Below are 23,692 nucleotides of genomic sequence, written 5' to 3' on the forward strand. Positions count from 1 at the left end.
GTACGAAAACTTCAACCGAAGCGACGTTTCGCTCCGGCTTTGTCTTGTATTTGATCTACAATTTAGTACAATCTCCGATATCCGTCTACTTATTTCAGGGTATAAGTGATACGGCGCATAATTTAGTGGAGTTGACTGCTCTGGAGCACGATCAAAAGGGTTACACTGGTGCCGTCGGTGCAGTCATGCGTCAAATTCCACCGATGGTAGTACAGCCACTCGTGTTGGCCACACAAGCTACCAGTAACGTGCTTGGCGGCGTTAAAAATCAACTTGTGCCGGATGCGCGGGCCGAAGCACGCGAAAAATACAAGGATGATGTCGAGTAAATGAACTTAGTATTGTATGCGCCTTAATTTGAAAAATCTGACATTGTACTATGTTACATCTTGTACGATTATTTTGTGGCATAATGATTAACAGTGTTCAAAAACTGTCTTTTTTTCTAAATTAGTTAAAAGTGTCAGATGCACACTTGATTTTTTCGGGTTTCGATCCTTCGCAAATCAGGCAACTTTCATTTTCATTTTTTTCCTTTAGCTATAGTAGAACTAACAGCTTTTAAATAACATGAAAAACTATGTGATAATCGTTAAGATTACTGCACGCCTTTGCAGCTTATAGAACAGTTTAGGAATAGTTCGTTCAATATAATCGGTGACACAATTTCTTATTATTTGATTAATTCGTAGGTTGAAATGATAACGATGATAAATCGCACCAATTATAGTAATTCAATATGATAGATGGTATAACTCTCTAAAACTTATTCTTTCAAAGAAAATTTCAATCAACTGCAGAATATCCTCTCTTCTCGTTTATTGTAGTTGAACTAGTAAGGATATCTATATTTCTAACAGGATTGTCCAACAATATATTCATCTAGAGTGTTTATTTGTCTATATACAAATAGAGCAAGGTAGAATTTCGCGTGTACTAGATTAAATAACTACACTATGTTTCTTCTATCAGTCATTTCTTGAAGAACATAACTAAGCAGCGATTGATTGATGTGATGAATTGAATGTATTTTAAACAGAAGTGCATGGGCATCGTGTAAACTGATTATTTTTTAGCTCTTTAGATCTACAACAGTTTGTATTCGTACAGACATCAACATTTTGAAAAAAATAAAATGATGAATTAAAGAGATTGAATAATATTTATACTCTGAATACGTCTCTTAAGATTTTTTACGTATATCTTGTGAAATATTCCTGTTTCAGAACGGAACGTTGCAGCAACAGTTTACTATCAATTGATGTTCATAACATGAATTGGCGTAGATGAAACTACAGTCCTCTTGATATCCGCAGCCGCCATAACCGATTCCTAAAAAAAAGATTTGATTACCATTCAGCAATTGGAGGAATTTTATACGCACCATCTCTTCTAATTCTTCCGAAACCTCCTCCAGAACCATAGATTCCATTAATTGTTCCGCAACAACAGCCATCATGGTACACCTTGAAATCACAATAACTATAGACAGATGCATCGCAGAGAGGACATCCTGGCAACGCACGTTGCTGAGGGATTCGCTGAATCAACGGTCCGGAGTTTGGGGATCGTAGTGTGTCTAACAAACGCGTAACCAGTTTCAGTGCTGGAGTGACGTCCTGATTGATCAAAACGTTGCTTTGTGTTTTCGTTTTGTCAGTATCTATTAGTTTCGATGACGAGTACTCATTGGATGATGTTATCGGATTAGCGGCATCCAGTTGTTTAAATCCAGAATATTGCAGTGATTGCTCTAGTAATTAGGAATCGATTAATGAAGCTTAAATTAATTTTTAATAGATTATTATAGGTTAAAAAAACCGATACCCATGCGATACCAAAACCCCTAAATAAGTACTATCTGTTGGCGGACAGAAAGTTCGTTCTTTCGGTAATTCAGCAAAGACATGACACTTCAAAAAGTATTTTGCAAGTAGCATGAACTTCATACCTTATGATCAAAAAAGAATTTTAAAATTCCCGCGCTTGTACAATCGGTAAACTTTTATTCTATCAACGTTGGCAACACTTTTATACACATTCTGTCACATTTTGACGCATAAGAAGTTGAAAAATGGATGAAAATTTAGAACAACGTGCGTGCATCAAATTTTGTGTTGCAAATGGATTTAAGTGTTCCGAAACGTTGAAAATGTTAGAAAAGGCCTTTGGTGAATCGTGTCCAGGAAAAACACAGCCATACGAGTGGTATAAACGCTTCAAAGGTGGTCGTACAAGCTTGGATCATGATGAGATCCCTGGCCGCCCAACAACATCTGTTACTGAAGAAAACATTGAATCGGCGAAGCAAATCGTGTTGCAAAATCCTTCTGTACCGATTAGAGAGATTGCTGTGTTGTTAGGCATCAGCCGAACACATTTGAACTGATGTTTTGGGTTTGAAACGCGTCGCTTCTCGGCTGGTGCCAAAAAAGCTGAATTTCATTCAAAAACAGCGTCGTGTTGATGTGGCCAAAGAGATGATTTCCAACGCAGATAGTGACCCCACATTCATCGAATGCATCATAACTGGTGATGAGGTGTGGATCTATGAATATGACTTCGAAACCGCACAACAATCGACCGAATGGCGCTTCGAAGGCGAGCCGTTGTTCTAAATTTTCATCCATTATAAAAATCGCTACACGAAAATTTTTCAACTTCTTTGTATAGACGCCAAACAAAAACTAATCGTACGATATGCGTCAGAATTTGACAGAATGTGTATAAAAGTGTTGCCAACGTTGAGAGAATAAAAGTTTACCGGTTGGACAAGCGCGGGAATTTTAAAATGAAAATTCCGGTTCTTTTTTTATCATAAGGTACTTAGCGGTTTATGTTGAGCCGTTAGGGAATTATTCTAACCAATAATGGATCCACTGGTTTCCTGTTTCGTGTCATAGAAGGCCGCTCTTTGCTAATGACCGAATGGTCGATTAATGAATGGCCGCAGGAGCTTAAATAATGCAGCCCTAATTGAAAATACTTGAGTTTTATTGTATTCACAATTCCCCGTCAAAGCTAGAAAGACTAATTGATGGCATAGACAGAAAATATGTTAACAGTTCTTCCGAAGCTAAGCTATCTCCGAAGGATGTTTCCAATGACGATAACGGGAGTGTTCAAAACAACTCCCACTGCTGCTTTAGAGGTTCATTCCTGTTCACCAAACCACTACATGTGTTCCTAAAATAAGATGCATTATCTGGTGCATGCCGTCTTAAGGTTACAGGGTTTTGGAATAGTAACCCTGTAGACTAGATATTTCCAACATGTCGCCTGCGGACTCCAGGGGGTTCGCGAAGTAGTTTTTTGAAGGTCGTGCAATTTGTTTCTAGCAGCACCCGCATTGGCTTGGCTGCCAGACGGCTGACTAACGGCTGCCAGCCGGCACAATATGGCTGGCAGCCGCTCTGGTGTCCGGCTGCCTCGCCGTTACCAGGCATATACCTTAAACGATACAACCGTATCCACCAGGATTTCTGAGGTGGTCTGACTCCGAGTAAAACGAACACGTGGTACGCGCCCTAAACAACAACTCATGAAAAAAGATAAAATAAACAAACTCGGCTGAATGCGTGGTGCGACCCGAGAAAATTTTCAGAGCGAAACTACGCGATTGGAGTCCAATCTAGAGCGACCTCAGGTTGCTAAAACAAACATATCAAACGTTGTTTGGGCGACTCTGGGTCAGCTTTCGGGCTGCTCTGATCAATAAACGAAAACGGTATTAGTGTACAGAATCATTACATGGCTAGAGTACTAAGGATCCTCCTGACACGAGGAATCCTTCCAGGTCGGGGCTCGAACATACGACAACTGGCTTGTAAGACCAGCGTCCTATGCATTGAACCACCAACCTGGGACAATCTAAGTAGAGTGTAAATATATTTCCAGTGCACACACTTCACTTTAAGCGTGGGGATCCGCGAGCAACTATTATGGTTCCTAAGAGGTCCGCGATAGAAAAAGGTTGGAAACCACTGTTATATGTACACACTAAATTTCTCTTTTAGTGTACGGTAATTGTTTTTTAGGTTACGAACAGTAAAATATCTATTTACTGAACGATACGTATGATTTACCCAACTTACTGTCAAAGAACTACTGAATATCGGCAAATTCTATGTAAGAGCTTCGAAACATTTACTGATACGGTCTGTAAACTCTGAAATGTCTTTTCTTTTAACAAACTCAGTAAAAGATTGACCAATTTTCAATAAATTGATTAAAAATAATGAAGAATTTCAGTAACCATCACTATACATTCAGTAGAAATACAGAGCAACGAAAAGCCTAGGCATTATATCCCTTTTTGTGGAATTTGACCTTCTGTTTCAACAGACTTCGCAGCATACAGAACCATTCCCAATTAACCAAAAGTTCAGCTAAAAGGAACTGATTTGACTTAAGCAGCTTACGAAATTCATGAGTAGAATTCTAAGCAGTCCGTTTTTAAAGTAATTATCCACACTTGAAAGTTCGCACGACGCAACCGAACGAACTTCTAAACTACTCTTAGAATACATTTTTCAGCATCTATGCAGCTAGAAAGTTTACACGGTTCTGTACATTCAAGTTACCAAAAGTATCATGCGTACTCTAGTTCAAGCGGAACTTGTTCTGTACTTCGAACTGTCAAAAAATTACCACGTGTTTTCGTAAGCAGCATGAAAGATCACGCGGAACATGTTCTGTACTTTCAAGTTTTCAAAAGTTCCACGTGTACTTTTAAACAGCAAGAAAGTGGATGTTTCAAGTAATTGTAGAACTTCCGGTTGCTTGGGATTGCATGGCTTTTATGACGATCCTGCTGGTTTGAAGGACCATTGCCCTATGCATTGAACCGCCAACCCGGGCGATCAGTAGAAATGCAGATCTTTCAAATAACATCATTTTCGGTCAGTCAGTAAAACATTACCGATAGTCATAAAAATTAATTTGGTGTGTAGACTATGCTACTAGCCATACTCGCTTGTGGTCTTAAATGGTTACTTGATATGAGTATTTATTCGTTTCTAGTGACATGATTCTCACATGCAATTGTTTTTTAGTGTGAATAAGCTCTCGTTTATTTCTGGGAAAAATTATTTCGAGTTTGTAGAGACATCTAGTTGCTTTGTTAGGAAAATCAAAAAATCTGTTGTACTTTGACTGTCTATTTCACTATCTATCTATTGTTATTCATATTTCGCATTGGGTCAAGCTGAAGTCCTCGACTGATGATCTTGCGAGATCCGGGCGGCGTTTGGTGATTTCTTTGATTGCTATTAAATTGTATCCCTACTACTGGCTTCTGATTTGTGCAGATGAGTTAAAAATTCACTTCGATTCTGTCAGTTCTCGTTTTTCGGTTTCGGATATACAAGAATCAGTGGTCTAAAGACTTCAAAATGTTTCCTTCGGGACGTGAGGAAAGACATTGCGTTTCGGTATAATATAAAAAAGTTATTCGCAAATAGTGTTAACGTTACGTCTGCTTAGCAGTTTAAAATGAAATGTTTAAGTTTGCACTAACCTGTTCTATTTCAAACGGCTCTGTACTGACGAGTCGAAGACGAAATGTAAACAATAGATTCGGAATGAAAACTACATCGTTTTTACATTTAAACGTCAATGAGAAACGCAACGTTACACCACTAGGTGGAATCTAAAACAAGATCTGATACCTAGGGCGTTGGTTTTGTTCCAATTTTATGTCAGAATGTTCCAGTTTTTGATTGGCTGATTTTGATAACTCCGTCCAGACAACAAGCAAAATAGAAGTTCCTGCTGGGTTAAATGGCAGTTTTACTAAGTAACACATGGATCAATAAGTCCCGAGACTAAAGCAGAGATGGTACTCGTAGTAAACCAGTAACCACGTCTTTCTAGAGTACTAACCTTTGCTTGAAACAGGTAAAAATTTTAAGTCGATCCGACCAGAAACAGCTGAGTTATCGAGAATGGAGTAAAGTCGTTTTGTAGTTTGTTTAAAAAATGGAAAAAATCGAATTTCGTGTTTTGATAAAACATTGTTTTTTTAATGGGTAAAAACACCGTGCAAGCGAAACAATGGATTGAAAAATGTTATCCGGACTCTTGTCCATCAAAAGCAACGATTTGTCGTAGGTTCGCTGAGTTTAAACGTGGTCGTACCGACACAAATGACGCGGAACGCTCGGGTAAACCTGTGGAAGCCGTTACACCGGAAAATGTGAGTGAAGTGACTAAAATTATAATAAAAGATCGTAAAGTGAAGCTCCGTGAGATTGCTGAGCTGACACAGATATCATATGGAAGTGTATTTACTATCCTTCATGAAAAATTGAGCATGAAAAAGGTTTTTTTCCAAGTGGGTGCCGCGATTGCTTTCGATGGAACAAAAACAGCAACGAGTCGATGATTCAGAAAGCAGTTTAAATTGAACGAATTGGGCTTTGATCTGCTTCCCCACCCCCCATACTCGCCAGATTTAGCCACCAGTGACTACTGGCTCTTTGCTGATCTTGAAAAAATGCTCCAGGGAAAAAGATTTGGCTCAAATGAGGAGGTCATCGCTGAAACGGAAGCTTATTTTGAAGCGAAAGATAAATTTTTTTATAAACATGGTTTTGAAAAATTGAAAAAACGTTGGAACCATTGTATCACCCTAAAAGGTGATTATGTTGATGAATAAAAAAAAATTTTGCAAAAAAAATATTGTTTCCATTGTTAGTCTCGGGACTTATTGATCCATGTGTTATAAGGGAAATTGAATACGTGCTGAATAAAAATATATTTTCAATTCGTCCTAAGATATTCGCGTTTTAAAGTCAGATAATAATTTTTAGTTATTTTATTATAGTTTCAATCACTATGTAACTCAAGAAACCCCGTAAAGGTCGGATTTATTTCTAAATTCTTCAATAAATTGAAATAGCGCAGCATGAAAAATAAAACCATATCGTAGTATGTTTTGAGAACTGTTTTGTATGATAAGAATGTTTTGTTAACTAAAATAAAAGGTTAATTTTACGGTTTTCAAGACTGCTTTACTTTGAGTGTCAAGACATCTTTACTTACCATGGATTGTCCATGGATGGCGGATTCTCAAAACCAGTTATGATTTATCGAGTATCTTCCTTAGAATGGAATTCATTTGCAAACAATTGCCGTTGTGCTGAATTTTCTTGACCCACATCAAACAATCTAACATCACTGTAACCGACACGTAACCCGTAACCGACACGTAACCGTAGATGACGAAAAGAACAATAATGAAGGATGCATAAAAAGATGGTTGTCAGATATTGTTTTAAGGTTGAATAAAACAGTTTATTTTATTATTGATACATAGACTTCGTAAGGAATTGTCTATTATAGACCGGCTGGATTAAAGAATCGAATGAGCAATATTTACTACCGGAAAATTTATTCGATATAAAAGTTGCTTGAAACTAGAATGCCTATAATCAGAGTGACGACTACTCATCCGTAATGTTGGCAACATTTCAGAACATTTAATCACAGACTAACAGACATGACAGTATGAGTAAATTCTTATAAAAATATTTTTTCGTGATGCATTAGTTCCACCTATATTGTACTGCGCGAACTATTTACTATCGGTACACCCCTTGTGTTATGTGAAAGTTTTTTTACTAGTTGGTTTCCCATCGTTTGTCAACACCGATCAGCTGCTTGCAGGGATGCCTGATTCCATCATAATATTTGAAAATGAATCGTCACAATAAATTATTGGATTACGTTGATTATATTTAACTTTTTCGCGATGTTGGAAGGTAACCATATATTTGACTCAACGCTGTGCATCTAGACTATTTTTTATTGTGTTGGTAATTTTCACCCGAAATTAAGTGGCGGCAGATCAGAAGCAAGTAAATATTGTAACAAAATGGGTTCGATTTTGTATTGCGTTGGAGGATGAGAAGTAGGCACAATTATGTATATAGTTTTGGCAATATGTATTAAATCTGTATCCTGCATGAAATTCGCATGGACGTATACAAATCAATACATTACAGGTAATTCTGTATGAATGGCAACTCTGTTGGCAAATGAAAAAAATAAACACAGTCTAGATGACAGACAGGATGTTTTTGATAGGGTAACGTGGCGCCACCATGATATATGCGAGTACTGTCCCAACTAAAGGAATATTCGAAATGATCGTTAAAATGATTGAAAAATCTAATTTGAGTGTCCTGTCTGTTAGTCTGTGATTTAATCAGAAATGTTGGCAGTGTCATTAGCTTTACATTGTAATTGACAGGTCGTTTGCTCGTTTGGAGCTGGAAGCTGTCATTCCAAAAAAACAGCTGTCGTCACTCTGGTTATAGGTACTCTACTTGAAACATCTCCAGTGCAAGAGACTCCGAACACAACACTTCGAATGAAAAATCCTAAATAAAGATGCCGGTTTTACCATCGAGTTTTTTTTCTAACTGCATCCCACAATAAAAGTCGATTAGCTTCATAAGCCATGGGATTTTGAACATTTTATCTGTACCAATGATGTAATTGCTAGGACAAGTGTAGCGGAACACGTAAACATACCGGCAAACAGGTTCATTGTGAAAGCATGGGATTAATTATAAGATTCTTACCATTGTTATCGACTGCAGGAATGGTGGCGTATGTCAGGTGGACAACGATAAATAGCAGGAAGACGTAAGCGCATCGCTGTGGTTTTGCCATCTCTATGTATGAAAATAGTAGATTCGAGCTCTCCTACGAAAAAAAAGTTTTCTCCGTTGTTGAAAAAAGATTATTAGCATTCATTAATGTTAGCAAATGAGGATTGAGTGAGTTGAAAATATATATATATATATAATTCAATTGTTTAATTTTCTCAGTTGTTGGAAAATACAGGTTGTAATCAAAATAAAGTACATATGGTAAAGAACGAAATAATCGTTAAAATTCTGAGACATGAAGTTCTTCATTTTGATTGCATCCAAAAATATGTTAGCCGGACCAAAGTACAGTACCGTTACTCTATTCAACTCATATATCTAGGTTGATTTTTCAATAGGGCGTATAAGCAAGTGACAGTTTCTCTTTTATCACTCTCTCTTTCGATTATTGTGATGTGATTAAAAAGATTTTCTTTGATATCATTATTCTGTTTGAAAGTCGAAAGTTTCGGGTATCATTTCATGCAAAGAGTTGAGTGATAAACGTGGAAACCGCTTGGTAATTAATAGAAGAGAAAGTAAACAAAGAAAAACTGTCACTTGCTCATACGCCCTTTTGAAAAATTAACCGAGATATATGAAAACCATGTATGAGCGCAAGCCAAGATATCGTATACGATTTTATCACAATGCATTGATTGAATGTCGAATAATCGACAAAATAACAAGGCGACTCTGCTAATAGGATGACTACTGGTACAGTGGCTCTAGTTGTTCTGCGTATGACATTGATCTGCATGAGTTGAAGTGATTCGAACAAAAGAAATATCTGAAATCATTTGTCGTTTTGTATCTGAGAAATTTTTTTCAATGTTCATACGGTTGAAGTAGCATCGTATGAGGGATGCATCTGCATCGTATTGTACACCCAAACCTCCATTTACGTAACTTATATATGTATATATGTATTGATATACGTACATGTGTGCAAATATTTGTATTTCTTAATACATATAAATATTGATGAAGTGAAAGCGATCATTTATATGTATAAATATATACACATATACGCAAACGAGTGAGTGTGTAAGCATACATACATACATATATAAGGTTCGTAAATGGAGGTTTGGGTGTATAGTGTTTTTAAATGCTCCGAAGACTAACGGGTGGCAACTAAAATTTTGGAATTTCTTTCTCAAGCTGTCAAAAAAAGACAAACATACTTGGAGAAGATCTGATTTATTGAAATTAAAGATACATTGTTCATTGTTGAAAAAATTAGTGAACATTTGAAAACGGTCCGTAATCGGATGTTCGGCGAAGCTTCCGTTTGATGTCGGAACAGGAGCGTTGTACGGCCTTCGTGTCAACTTTGCGAATGCATCACTTGATTCTACCAATCAACTGTTAGCAATTTGTGGCTCTCCAGTTATTTTTGTACACCAATGAGCTCAAAACGCCGAAGAAATCTTCGATTAGGCGACACTGAGGTAGATTTATCGGATTGTGGTTTTTGGGTACAAATGGGATCGAATGGGTATTCAGGAACGATTGTGTTTTTGGCGCAATGCGATGACGCTTTATCCGGCCAAAACACGTATTGTCCATCGGCATGATGTTTTTGAAAAAACGGGATCAAAACTTTCTACAAATTTTCGCTCTTGTACACATCTTGATTGATTGCCAACCCAGATGGCTTGAACCATGGCTTAGAAATGCCTTTCTCGGAAATGACAATGTACAGCATCACTTTTTATTCAAACTTATGTTTAAACTAATATTTTATGTTCGGATGTACAGTAGAACTATCCGTTGAATAGTATCGATCGTTTGCGGGAATCTGCGTCTTCGAAAGAGGGAAGTAACTTTCGTCGTCCAAAACAAAACTTTTTCCGGAAAAATGTTTAATCAACCAGCGGCGTTGGGAATTCAGCTTTGAAATCTGTAAGTCAGTATATCCCAGGGCTCGTGTCTTCTTTCGGTACTTTATTCCGAGTTTTGTTCAATGTTTTGCAGATGTACTGGTGAGAACAGTTGAACATTTTTGCGGCATCCCTTTGACTCAGTGAATCTTTGTTGTTGAAGGCACGAGAAAGAGAACGAAGTCCTTTTGCGTCCATAATTTTGGCTGGTCTTCCACTACCTTCCCTACGAGCAGTTGTTGGGCATCTTAGGATTTTGTAAACTGTCAAAACCGCAACATTTATGTGATTTCTGTGCAGTTCGTAGAACTGTACAATGCGCTCGCGAAATACTTCTTGTGTCGACGGCATTTTGAGCAAAACTGAGCAAGCATGAACAGATCAGAAAATACTAGCAAAAAGAGGAGAAAGAGAGCTAACACATACACACTTTTAGTTCTTTCTGAGTTCGTTTGTTGTTGAGCATACAGGCCTCGAAAAAAATTCCAAAATTTTAGTTGTCACCCGTTATAATCGATATAGGGCAACGGCTCCCTATTTCATCTGAGCTCCTATTTCCATCTCATCCCTTCACCTCATTACTTTGAACATGAATAATATTTTACAACCTACCGGAATCAAACTGTGAAATGTTTTAAAATGATTTGAAAAGCTATTGTCACACTTTCCTATTGAAAGAAATGGTTTTAAATTCTTCGGTGATCGTTTTTGTCGTGAATACGACTTACTTTACTATGGGGTGCCTTTTCAAAATTTACCCTCTGAGAGAGTGATAAGTTTTTGATCGTGAATATCTCTTGTTGTATCTAACGAATCAACATAATTTTTGCTACATGTCATCGGAAATATGATCACAATTTTATGACAAAATTTTCAGTTGTGTGACATAATCTCAAATAGTTCAAAATTAAACATTTCTGAAATGTTTGGTATAAACGAGTATCAAATAGGATAATTCATAAGGCGCGTTTGCCTTTCTCGTATTTTGAAAGCTCATAGCTCAGTGATCTGTGGAAGTATTTATATAATCTAACTACCAATAGAATCGAAATTTTTCAACTTAAGCGTGTATAGAAAAAGCATTGAAGTATTTCAATAGTACATTATTGAAAAACCTGTCTCATTTGACCCATGTCAACACCAGCCAATCAGAACGCGTTCTGAGGAAGAGAACAAAATATCTGCTGCTGTACAACAAATCGTTCGAGAAAAATGTTCCGAAAAGTGGTGAAAATCGTTGTGAGTTCCTCAGTTTGGTCCTTCTGAATGCTAGAAACGAATCCCTACATCATATTGATAGTGTCTTTCAATAAATTATGCAAATCCGAAATGAAATAATCAACATTAAAATTCTGTATGCGGCTATTTTAATAGCCGTTAGGACCGCCCATTAGTGAAAAAGCTACAAACGAAATCACGTAAAAGAAAGCTCCTAACAAAAATTGAATCAGTTTGGATTCTATCGCCAATACGAGCAGATGTATTTTTTGCCGTTCGCAAAGTTAGTTTCGCTTCCGACAAGAGCGATGACGTCACAGCTACAAGTCATTTGCATGGATGAAAAAGCAACGGTGGAGAGCATTACATCAAATCAGCCGTTCTAATGGCTCTAAAAGTTTTCTGAAGAATTATTAGGATTAGTTGTTCGCAAATCGAAAGGAAATATCCTCAGTTTAGTGCAAATCTAGAACAGTTTGGTTAGATTTGTGCACTTTTCGCTGGGTGAAATTCACAGTAATCGAGATCAATTGAAGCCTTCTTTGTTTTTGCGAAAAATGTGGAAAAGGGGAATGCTTGCATAATTCATACAATTGATCAACTAATTGATATTCGGAAGTGTTAAGGAACATGTCAGTTGTTTTCGTATTCACGACATCCAGTTATGTCTCTGACATTACCCACCCGCCTTTTTTCATATGAAATAAACTCACTTTTCAATTTAGGACACATTTTCGTCTCAAGATTTACTGTTCGTCATGTTTCTGAATATATACTAATCGATTCGTCTCAAAACATGATCACTATTTCGCACAATTACACCACTATTCAATGTTGGATGACTTTATAGTTAGTAATGTTCACTTTCCACTTGTTTAGTTAACGATTAAAAACTTCAAAAATTACCCGACAAGCATTAAAAGTCTTAAAAAATATGAGATGAAAGTTTTTCACTTCGTTCACTTGATTGCGCTTTGTTTCCATCTCATTTGGTTTCGCAAAGTTGCCAAGTTTTCTCATAATGTTACAAAAAATAAATTGTTTTTCTTCTTCGCATTATTATCAAAAAGTATGTTTTTGGTATCCGTGACATTAGTTTAATTATTTTATTGATATTAATACTTCAATAAAACTGTTTTTGCTTCGAATATTACCAGAAAGAGCGTGTTTAATACTAATGAAATAATCATTGTGGCAAATCTAGTAGCACTGGTTTCATTCCGCTATACGCCAACATAACGCTGTGAAGTGTGTGTGTGTTTCATCGGCTGTGCACAGAGATGCCAGATATTTTCATAGAAAATATGTATTACTTTGCATAGAAAGTCTATATCTGTTTTATCTATTTTCACTAATAAAATGATGTTAAAAGATAGTTCTTTAGATCTCCGTAAGCCATTGCCCCATTAATTAGATAATTCAACGAGTAAATTTTTTACCAATAATAATAATGTGGAAAAATCCTGGTGGGTACGGTTGTATCGTTTGAGTTTTATATCTGGCAGCGGTGAGGCAGTCGGTCACCAGAATGTCTGCCCAGCCATATTTTTCCAGCTGGCAGCGTTTAGTCAGCCATCTGGCAGCCATGCGTATGCGGGTGAGAGTGTAATAGTGGAATATTTTGTTTTGATTGCTGTCGCCATTGCTAATTTATAGGACGAATAAAAGATCAACGATAAGATGGATAAAAATCCATTGAGATGAAATTAGGAGCAGAGTAGTGAAAACATCATTAGCGTTTTTAGCTGTTTTATAAATATTAGTTGAATTTTCAAGAAATGTGAATCAATTCTCAACGTGGAGCAAGGCGAATGAAGCAGTACAGGGTCCGGCACTCGAAGTGTAACCAACTTCAGACCGCTCGCGCAGCTGACGCACGGGCATCAGCTCTCTAGAAATTTGCTAAATGACAGTTCGGAGTTGTATTGTTTACAAGCGCAAGAAAGAATTTTGCCAAAAGTGAACGCGAAAAAAAAATCTTGACTTGAGAGAGCGAAGGAGTTGCTTCGTTTGGCCGAAAGCGGTCAATTTCCGAACATTGTATTTTCTGACGAGAGAATTTTTCCAATTGAGCAATTCGTAAACTCTCAAAACGATAGGGTTTACTTGACCGTCCGTTCATACGAGAATTTGAGCCATCGATTGGCCACCAGGAGGCAGCACCCGCAACAGATAATGGTTTGGGTCGCTGTAATTGCAGATGGGCGCTCTCCAATCGTTTTCATCGAGCTTGGCGTCAAGGTAAATGCGACATTTTATCAGGAAAGTATTCTGGAGGTTGATTTGAAGCCGTGGGCAGACAAACATTTCGGTGGCAGACCATGGACGTTTCAGCAGGACTCGGCACCGTCTCACAAAGCTCGAGTGAACCAAGAATGGCTGAAAAACAACGTTCCGAACTTCATCACGTCCACACAATGGCTCTCGAATTCACCAGATGCGAATCCAATGGATTATTCTCTTTGGGCCATTTTGGAGAGCAAAGTCCGAACTAAAAGATACACTAGTCTCGAGGCGCTGAAAAAAGTTATTGTCCGCGAGTGGGCCTAAATACCTGCAAGTCACATTCGGCAACTTGCGATTCGTTTTTTGACCGTCTCAAGGCCATAGTCAAGGCAAAAGGTGGTCATATCGAGCAAAAGTGAATTGATTCTGAATTTTGTATTATTTTTACACATTTTGTACTTTGAATTAAGTAAAAGTAATTTTCCAAACTGAATTTATGGCCTTTTTAATTGGTTACACTTCGAGTGCCGGACCCTGTAATATGAAATAGTTACAGTGATTTTAGTGGCTAAATCCGGGTTTGAAGGCGACGTCCTTACAAATGAGATGAAATAGGGAACCCTTACCCTAGTTGCACACTTTCTTTTGTGAATAACTTTTTATTGGATGGGGAAAATTGTTGATAAAATAATTTAGAGTGTAATTTTCACATGTACAAAATTACATGTACATGCACAAATCGTTATACTATCTGTCGAGTGGTTATTGAGATGCCTTCCAAGTAAGAAGTTCTTAAAAAAATGTGCACAGTAGTGGAAAATCCAGGCCAATCGCACAGGTGAATTGTGAAACGTGTGGTAAAATCATTCAACGAGTCTCAGTCAACGAGTCAACCCTGTGAACATCCTGCCTGAATGATCCGAAAGAATAAATTTGACAAGTTTCTCAATAAGTACTTGGTGCGGTAGGCGAACTTCAGCAAGCCCTTGTTGTCCTCCGTAACCTGATTTCTGAAGATCGACCTGTGCATTAGTTCCACTTTCATACATTTAATACTGCATGTACATTTTGTTGACAAATAGATTTTTTTCGCATAATCTGACAATTTAACAAAAAATGACTCGTATCAATTGGTTTTTTAAAGATCGTGATGGGCGATTTTTGCCTATGAACTCGATAGGAAAAACAGTGCTCTGCATGGGTGTCTGAAGGAAAGTCAAATCGCACGAAAGTTGTTCGTACATGGAACACTTCGAAGCAAACGATCGCCTGTTTCAATTGAATGATACAAAAACATTTGTTTTCAAATGAGAAAATGAACCATAAAACAAAATTTGTCTTATCAATTAGAGATGATCGGGTAAGTATTTTTTTTAGTCCGAACCCGACCCGTACCCGATCGAAAATAAAAAAAGTTTTACCTGTGCCTGACCCAAATCCGAGATTAATTTTTCTTCCAAACCCGAATCCGACCCGTACACCATAAAAAAATCTTTACTCGTATCCGACCCGATTCCGAAAACAGTCTCGAAACCCGACGATTTTTAACCCGAACCCGAACAGGGGCACCTGTTGAAAATGGAAAAATCGGCACCCGTACTTGACCAGAACCCGACCCGAACCCGACAAACATATCTTTTTCTGTACTCGAACCCGACCAATACCCGTCGGGTTCGGTTCGAGTTTCGGGTTTTTGTACCATCTCTATTTTCAATCCTGACATTTCTAGCTGTCACACATCGCATCAAACGAATGATTTTTGGACATTTGACTAATCAAAATGATTTTTTATGGTGAATACTTTGGAAAAAAGGTCATTTAACAATTTGTTTCAGTATTGTTAAAATACTTTACTAATGACAAAACAGATTGTTTGGTTAAAGCCGGGCCTGAATAGATGATGTAAAAGAACCGAATGGATTTTTTTATGAATACAACTATGAAAAAAAGCTTCCATTCTCAAAACCGGGGAAATCGTAGTAAAGCCATTTTCGATAACAGCCTTTTATTTTTATCACTCTTCGAGCACCCCTTGTATTTAGGTAAGATGTTCCGTTAAGATATAAAACTCATGGCACTAACGCATTAATTTAAAACGAAATTAGTTGTCAAATGATTTATTATCAATTATGATAATGAAATAGATTATTCTTTTGAAAGTTAAGATCTCAGAAATATTTTGAATCAAAACTCACTTAGGAATACTAAATATTACAGGTTATGGATTTTACTCACCCGTATTCTGAATAACGATGTATTGGTTTTTGGATCGAATCCTAGCTTCCTTTGATTTTGCTTGCCTTTTTCAGAAGTAAAAATGAAATACGATTGAAAAATCGATACTATCTGTTCTGGTTTAAAAAGAAACAACTTTGTATTAACTTCGACAATTTGTAGATCAATAAGAAAAGCGTAGTTACTATTGATCGCTTTATTAACTTCGAAAATAAATAATGCGAACAATTTTATTTCATTGTCGTATTCTCGTACGAATCTCTTAAACTTATTGTAAGTAAGCTCCGTTGTTTTGGTACAGACATTTGCAAATATGCAAAAAAAAAATATCACTAATTTACACCGGTAAAGACAGATTGCAACCGGTCACGAGAAGATTTCGAATTGGACTAAAATAATCGTATTGAGTGAAAAGAGGAACTTGTTTTCGGTACTGATTGGATTTACTGAAAGAGCTGGGATGCTGCAACACTCAGGCAAAAAATTCAGCAACAATCAATGGTTTGTTTTGTAAATATATTGATTGTAGAATTTCGGGTCTGATAATACTAATAGTACCCTAGTATAAAATATACCAGAATTCTCAGTTTTAATACATAAGATCGCGATTGAGACAGATCAGTTTTCGCAATGAAGGGGGTCTAATCGTTTCTCTGTTTAAAATCAACTATTTTTTTCTGTGTGTGCATTTGCCTTAGACTAAACACAAGCAGCTGAAAAGTGTTGAGACGCGCGAGTTCGAAATCACCAGCATCCAGTCATAGCGGTACTTCGCGGGGTATTTCTGCTTGGTAACCACTCTGCTTACTATGCTAAACGGGCTTGACGTGATTCGAAAAAAAGGTTTATCTTCTTTCGCATTTGTTTTGGATAGGATCGCAGACATGCTTATCCCGGGAAACACGCGATCTGGAACACACAAGGTAAAGTAAGTGATTGAATGTTTTTTCACGACATTGGCCTATTTCGGTTTCTTTGTAAAATTATATTGATTACGACTTGAGTTCTTGTATTCATTGTTGGAATTCTCGAACACGGAATTTGTGTGAAATGAAATAATATGGCTACCAAAGTTACCAAATTATGGAAGTCGCGGGTCATATTGAAACACCGTTCCTGAATCGAAGCAATCCAACACGTCGTTTTTAATGTCATCCCCTCTCTTGTGCGAAGATCACATGGTAGTTCAATCCATTTACAGCTTCTTCTCTTAATTCTTATGACATATCGGCAATTTCAAAATAATAATTTTCAGTTATTCTACACGCATCGAAATCAAGTTTGTTAGGAAGAAAAAGTTTGTAGACTAGCCAAACTGATGCCTATATCTAATGGTTGTTTTGACTGAGCTTTTGAATGAATCGAATGTCACATACCATTCGAATCAAAAAATGTATGTGTGTGTATTAGTAAAAACACGCCCTTGATTTTCGCGGATAGGGCAGAATCGATTATCACAAACTCATATTCAAATGAAAGGGTTAATGGATCTATAATAAGTTATTCGGATCAGATCTCCGGTTCCGGAATTACAAAGTGATTTGCGCAACAGAATGAAAAATGGTATAGTCTTCATAAAGCGTTCGAAAGGGAAATGCCCAATTGAAGATCCAAACAAAATCTGTCTTCAATTCGGCCTCAAAATCCCTTCTTCATTTCTAATATCTTTGGTTGGCAAAATTCAACAGTATAACCTCATTATAAGCAGTTTCATATTACATAGTTATTGTAATATGAAACTGTAGTAGTACATATTGGTTCTCACGCAAATTTTTATACACTAAGTGAATTGATTTCTATATTTAAAAACATTACATGAAATGGAAGAGCCAAAAAATCGTAGGTTTAAAAATGTAGCATATTTCCCACGATCTTGAAGTATATGGGGCGTTAATTTTAACCAATTAGTAATTATCCTATGAAAGATGCCCCAAAGATACTTCTTCTTATCGCAAGCATCCGCAACAAGCAATATACAACGATCTATATAGGATGAAAATTTTGTCGAGTTACGCCAAATGATTCAAGTTGGTTAATCTAAACATCCTCGTGAGGACACCAAACTGCGAATGAAGGGTGAAGTATCTCTGAAAGACAGCGTAGTATCCAGCAGTACACCAAGATTTCTAACTACTGTCAGGGCCGCCGAGTGAAAAAACGGGCCCCTTTTGAAAACGCTACATCACTCTTTCTTGGAGGATTGAACGAACAAAAAAAGGTCCCAAGGTATGTTTCATTATAAGCAATAAAAAACATTTTTAAATCTTCGAATCTCCGACCCCCCTAAAAAGTCCGGGAATGGTGGGAATCCTACTGATTTGAAAGATGTTCACTAGGAATATCTAGTTTTTGAAGTGCATATCATATCAGCGTATAGGTGAATAATATTTTACTATTTTTCATGACTTTTGAAGGAATTCTAGATATTTTTTGTCACACTTGGCGAGTGGATATCAATAATTTATATTTTAGAACTTTAGAGCTATTGAATTTTTTTGAAAGTCTTGAAATTTAAGTTAGGGTAACGGCTCCCTATTTCATCTGAGCTCCTATTTCCATCTCATCCCTTCACCTCATTACTTTGAACATGAATAATATTTTACAACCTACCTGAACCAAACTGTGAAATGTTTTAAAATGATTATAATAGCTATTGTCACACTTTCCTATTGAAAGAAATGATTTTAAGTTCTTCGGTTATCGTTTTTTCATTTAAAATAAACTCACTTTTCAATTTAGGATACATTTCCCATTACAAGATTTACAGTTCGTCATGTTTCTGAATGTCTACTAATCGATTCGTCTCAAAACATGATCACTATTTCGCAAAATTACACTACTATTGAATGCTGGACGGCTTCATAATTAGTAATGTTCACTTGCCACTTGTTTAATTAACGATTTAAAACATCAAAAATTACCCGACAAACAATAAAAGTCTTTAAAAATATGAGATGAAAGTTTTTCACTTGATTGCGCTTTGTTTTCATCTCATTTGGTTTCGCAAAGTTGCCAAGTTATCTCATATTGTTACAAAAAATAAATTGTTTTGTCGTGAATACGACTTACTTTACTATGAGGCGCCTTTTCAAAATTTACCCTCTGCGAGAGTGATAAGTTTTTGATCGTGAATATCTCTTGTTATACTTAATACAACAACATAATTTTTCCTCCATGTCATCAGAAATATAATCAGGAATTTGTGATTAAATTGTCAACAGTGTAAAATAACCACACATAACTCAAAATCTATGTTTTCTCAAACTTCTGGAAACAACTAGGAAAACTCATCACGTTTGGTTGCCTTTTTCGCACCAGGACGCCGGTTTTGAGGTAGTCAGACACATATCAGTTCCGATGTTCTACTGGCCGAGTGTAATAGGTAAATCTTAACCGAGAATTGTTAATTTTTTCTAGTACGTTAGATGGAACTGTATATCGTGCTGATGTTTTTCCACCAACGTCAGTAATAATGAGGTGGTAAAAACCTCAAATGCTCAGGTGGAATCAATGTAGCTCTTCTTCGCATTCGGATGTCGTGGCTAGCAGTAAACCAGCAGTAGCAGAGAACTGAATGTTTAGTTAAATTCAAGAACTAATATCAGAAACTAGATTCTGGTCCACCTGAGTTCTGAAGTTAATTTTAAGTTCATACTTCTATTTAAAAATTTAGTTCCAGATTACAGGTTCAGAATTTAAAACTATGACTCTAAAACTGAATCCTATTTCTGGATTTGGAAAATGGTTTCAAATTTAGTTCCTTATTCAGAGACTTGAATCCAGAGATATGATTTAGAATTTTTCAGAATTCACGAACAAAATTCAGGATATGAATTTTAGAACTGGATTCTGAAACTAAATATTAGGTCTGAACACCGAACCTTGATTTAAAAACTGAATTGAAAATTGCTAAAAATAACTTCAGTTCCTTACTTCTAGAATTAAATTTATGACCTGAGTTTTTGATCTAGATTCCGAAAATTTGCAGCGGAAATCGGAGCGTGCCCAGATTTATATATTAGTTCTTTAATTTTAACAGTTATAACCATTTAACAAATTACGCAAAGCGGTTTTTTAGAACCACTAAAATTTTTCCAAAGGATTTTGAGAAGTTTATTTCTACTAGTATTTAAATCTACAAAACTGTATTTGTTCCGTGTTATTTAATTGTATGGTAGAATATGTTTGCCATCAATTAGTCGTACTGTAGTATAGATGCATCGTTAAAATTCTGAAAGCGAAGCAATGAAAGTTGAAAAATATACACAATCTAATACGAATGATGATCTTTATTCAGAAGTGAGAAAGAAACATGTCAGTTTTATTCGTATTCACGTCCTCCAGTTATGTCTGTGACATTACCCACCCGCCTTTTTTTTCTTCTTCAAATTATTATCAAAAAGTGTGTTTTTGGTATCCGTGACATTAGTTTAATTATATTATTGATATTAATATTTAAATAAAACTGGGTTGGCTTCGAATATTACCAGAAAGAGCGTGTTAAATACTAATGAAATAACCATTGTGGCAAATCTAGTAGCACTGGTTTCATTCCGCTATACGTCAACATAACGCTGTAAAGTGTGTGTTTCATCGGCTGTGCACAGAGATGACAGATATTTTCACAGAAAATATGTATTACGTTGCATAGAAAGTTTATATCTGCTCTATCTGTTTTCAGTAATAAAATGATGTTAATCATAATCAATTATCTGCATAAAAGATTTCCACTTTAACATGTGATTTGTTCGTTGAATTAACTTTTAAAGAATCACTGCAATCAAATACTAATAGATACTCAGAGAGAAAAGTCTAATTTTTTACTTCACACTTTCTATGAATCTGTACAAATCTGTTTTAAATAAAGGAAATCTGTATAAAATATGTACTTTGATTTCAATCAGTATGCGAACGCAAAAATCTATACAATACAGATGAATCTGTAAAACTGGCATCTCTGGCTGTACACTTTGTTTTAAAAAGGGCTAATGAATAAATAGTAACAATTACATTTTAGTTTTTATTTAAAGTTCACCAAATTAACTTCACAGTAAAATTTGAAATTTAAAGCGAAAGGTAACGGAAACGACCGAAAAAATTTTAAACGTTGAAATGATTTCAAATTGGTTCTAAAAATATGGTATGTTGGCTCATAGTTGGTATAGGCCGTTTTTAAGAAGAATTCTGACATTTTGAACCTGATAGTGTAATAGTGGAATATTTTGTTTCAAATTCTGGCGCCATTGCTAATTTATAGGATGTATAATGGATCAACGATAGGATGGATAAAAATCCATTGAGATGGAATTAATAGCAGAGTAGTGAACACGTCATAAGTGTTTTTAGCTGTTTTATGAATATTTGTTAAATTTTCAAGAAATGTGAATCAATTCTCAATGTGGAGCAAGGCGAATGAAGCAGTAATATGAAATAGTTATAGTGATTTTAGTGACTAAATCGGGGTTTGAAGTCGACGTCTTTACAAATGAGATGAAATAGGGAGCCCTTACCCTATATTAATTCCCAACTCATATTTGGACATCCTAGATTTCTATTCTATGAATTTGAACATTGAATTTTTCATTTAATCGGTCTTGTCCCCGTATATTTTTTACTGTCGTATGTTCCGCTTTATAACTGTACTGTTACAATTATGCAAGTGACGCATTCAAAGTTTGTAAAATTCACACAATCAATTACGTGCGATTATCGATATTCGGATGCGTGGAAAAAACATTTCAGCTTTATTCGTATTCATGTCCTCTAGTCATGTCTTTGACATTACTCTTCTGCCTTTTTAATCAAAAGTAAAAAATAGTATTTTGAAGAATCCCAACATCAACATTACACCGCTTTACGGATTCAAGCAGGTTTTGTTTTATGTTTCGATGCATGTTATGATGATTTTTCTCATAAATAGACATTTTTCGCGTCGTGCACACTAAAATTTTACAGCTGAGTCTCGGCAAAAATTGTTTGTTAGGAAGAAAAGTTTGTAAACTAGCCAAACTGATTTATGCCTATATCTAATGGTTGTTTTGACTGAGCTTTTGAATGAATCGAATGTCACATACCATTCGAATCAGTTCGTCAAAATCGAAAAATGTATGTGTGTGTATTAGTAAAAACACGCCCTTGATTTTCGCGGATAGGCAGAATCGATTATCACAAACTCATATTCAAATGAAAGGGTTAATGGATCTATAATAAGTTATTCGGATCAGATCTCCGGTTCCGGAATTACAAAGTGATTTGCGCAACAGAATGAAAAATGGTATAGTCTTCATAAAGCGTTAGAAAGGGAAATGCCCAATTGAAGATCCAAACAAAATCTGTCTTCAAATCGGCCTCAAAATCCCTTCTTCATTTCTAATATCTTTGGTTGGCAAAATTCAATAGTATAACCTCATTATAAGCAGTTTCATATTACATAGTTGACATATTGGTTCTCACGCAAATTTTTATACACTAAGTGAATTGAATTCTATGTTTAAAAACATTACATGAAATGGAAGAGCCAAAAAATCATAGGTTTAAAAATGTAGCATATTTCCCACGATCTTGAAGTATATGGAGCGTTAATTTGACCAATTAGTAATTATACTATGAAAGCTGCCCCAAAGATATGTCTTCTTATCGCAAGCATCCGCAACAAGCAATATACAACGATCTATATAGGGTGAAAATTTTGTCGAGTTACGCCAAATGATTCAAGTTGGTTAATCTAAACATCCTCGTGAGGACACCAAACTGCGAATGAAGGGTGGAGTATCTCTGAAAGACAGCGTAGTATCCAGTAGTACACCAAGATTTCTAACTACTGTCAGGGCCGCCGAGTGAAAAAACGGGCCCCTTTTGAAAACGCTACATCACTCTTTCTTGGAGGATTGAACGAACAAAAAAAAAGGTCCCAAGGTATGTTTCATTATAAGCAATAAAAAACATTTTTAAATCTTCGAATCTCCGACCCCCCTAAAAAGTCCGGGAATGGTGGGAATCCTACTGATTTGAAAGATGTTCACTAGGAATATCTAGTTTTTGAAGTGCATATCATATCAGTGTATAGGTGAATAATATTTTACTATTTTTCATGACTTTTGAAGGAATTCTAGATATTTTTTGTCACACTTGGCGAGTGGATATCAATAATTTATATTTTAGAACTCTTAGTTCTTACAATTTGTGGTTTTGAGATGGGTTTGACGAGTGAGCTATTGAATTTTTTTGAAAGTCTTGAAATTTAAGTTAGGGTAACGGCTCCCTATTTCATCTGAGCTCCTATTTCCATCTCATCCCTTCACCTCATTACTTTGAACATGAATAATATTTTACAACCTACCTGAACCAAACTGTGAAATGTTTTAAAATGATTATAAAAGCTATTGTCACACTTCCCTATTGAAAGAAATGGTTTTAAGTTCTTCGGTTATCGTTTTTTCATTCAAAATAAACTCACTTTTCAATTTAGGA

The 23,692-nt window shown here is 36.1% G+C and overlaps 2 protein-coding genes across 8 annotated transcripts in view; one reads left to right on the plus strand and one right to left on the minus strand.

Moving 5' to 3' along the window:
- LOC131440462 (autophagy-related protein 2 homolog A) overlaps nt 1-1,175 on the plus strand; it is a 101,034-nt gene extending 99,859 nt beyond the window's left edge. For all 5 annotated transcript variants that reach the window (XM_058611754.1, XM_058611757.1, XM_058611755.1 and 2 more), the window contains one exon: nt 99-1,175. In XM_058611754.1, coding sequence (XP_058467737.1) covers nt 99-329 — 231 coding nt within the window. In that variant the 3' untranslated portion in view covers nt 330-1,175. The remainder of the gene's footprint in view (nt 1-98) is intronic.
- Nucleotides 1,176-1,196: 21 nt separating this feature from the next.
- LOC131440463 (uncharacterized) lies at nt 1,197-16,595 on the minus strand. 3 transcript variants are annotated; one of them, XM_058611759.1, is made up of 5 exons: nt 16,449-16,595; nt 16,223-16,338; nt 8,589-8,712; nt 1,385-1,753; nt 1,197-1,332 (listed from the first exon to the last, which is right to left on the minus strand). In XM_058611759.1, the coding sequence occupies exons 3-5, from the start codon at nt 8,677-8,679 to the stop codon at nt 1,223-1,225; spliced, it is 570 nt and encodes a 189-aa protein (XP_058467742.1). In that variant the 5' UTR covers nt 8,680-8,712; nt 16,223-16,338; nt 16,449-16,595; the 3' UTR covers nt 1,197-1,222. The 3 variants fall into 3 exon arrangements, with proteins under 3 accessions (XP_058467742.1, XP_058467741.1, XP_058467743.1); XM_058611758.1 differs by having other exon boundaries at nt 16,408-16,595; XM_058611760.1 differs by having other exon boundaries at nt 16,223-16,287; nt 16,370-16,595.
- Between the last annotated feature and the right edge of the window lie 7,097 nt (nt 16,596-23,692).

Source organism: Malaya genurostris, chromosome 1 (assembly GCF_030247185.1).
Source record: "Malaya genurostris strain Urasoe2022 chromosome 1, Malgen_1.1, whole genome shotgun sequence".
NCBI classification, from domain to species: domain Eukaryota; kingdom Metazoa; phylum Arthropoda; class Insecta; order Diptera; family Culicidae; genus Malaya; species Malaya genurostris.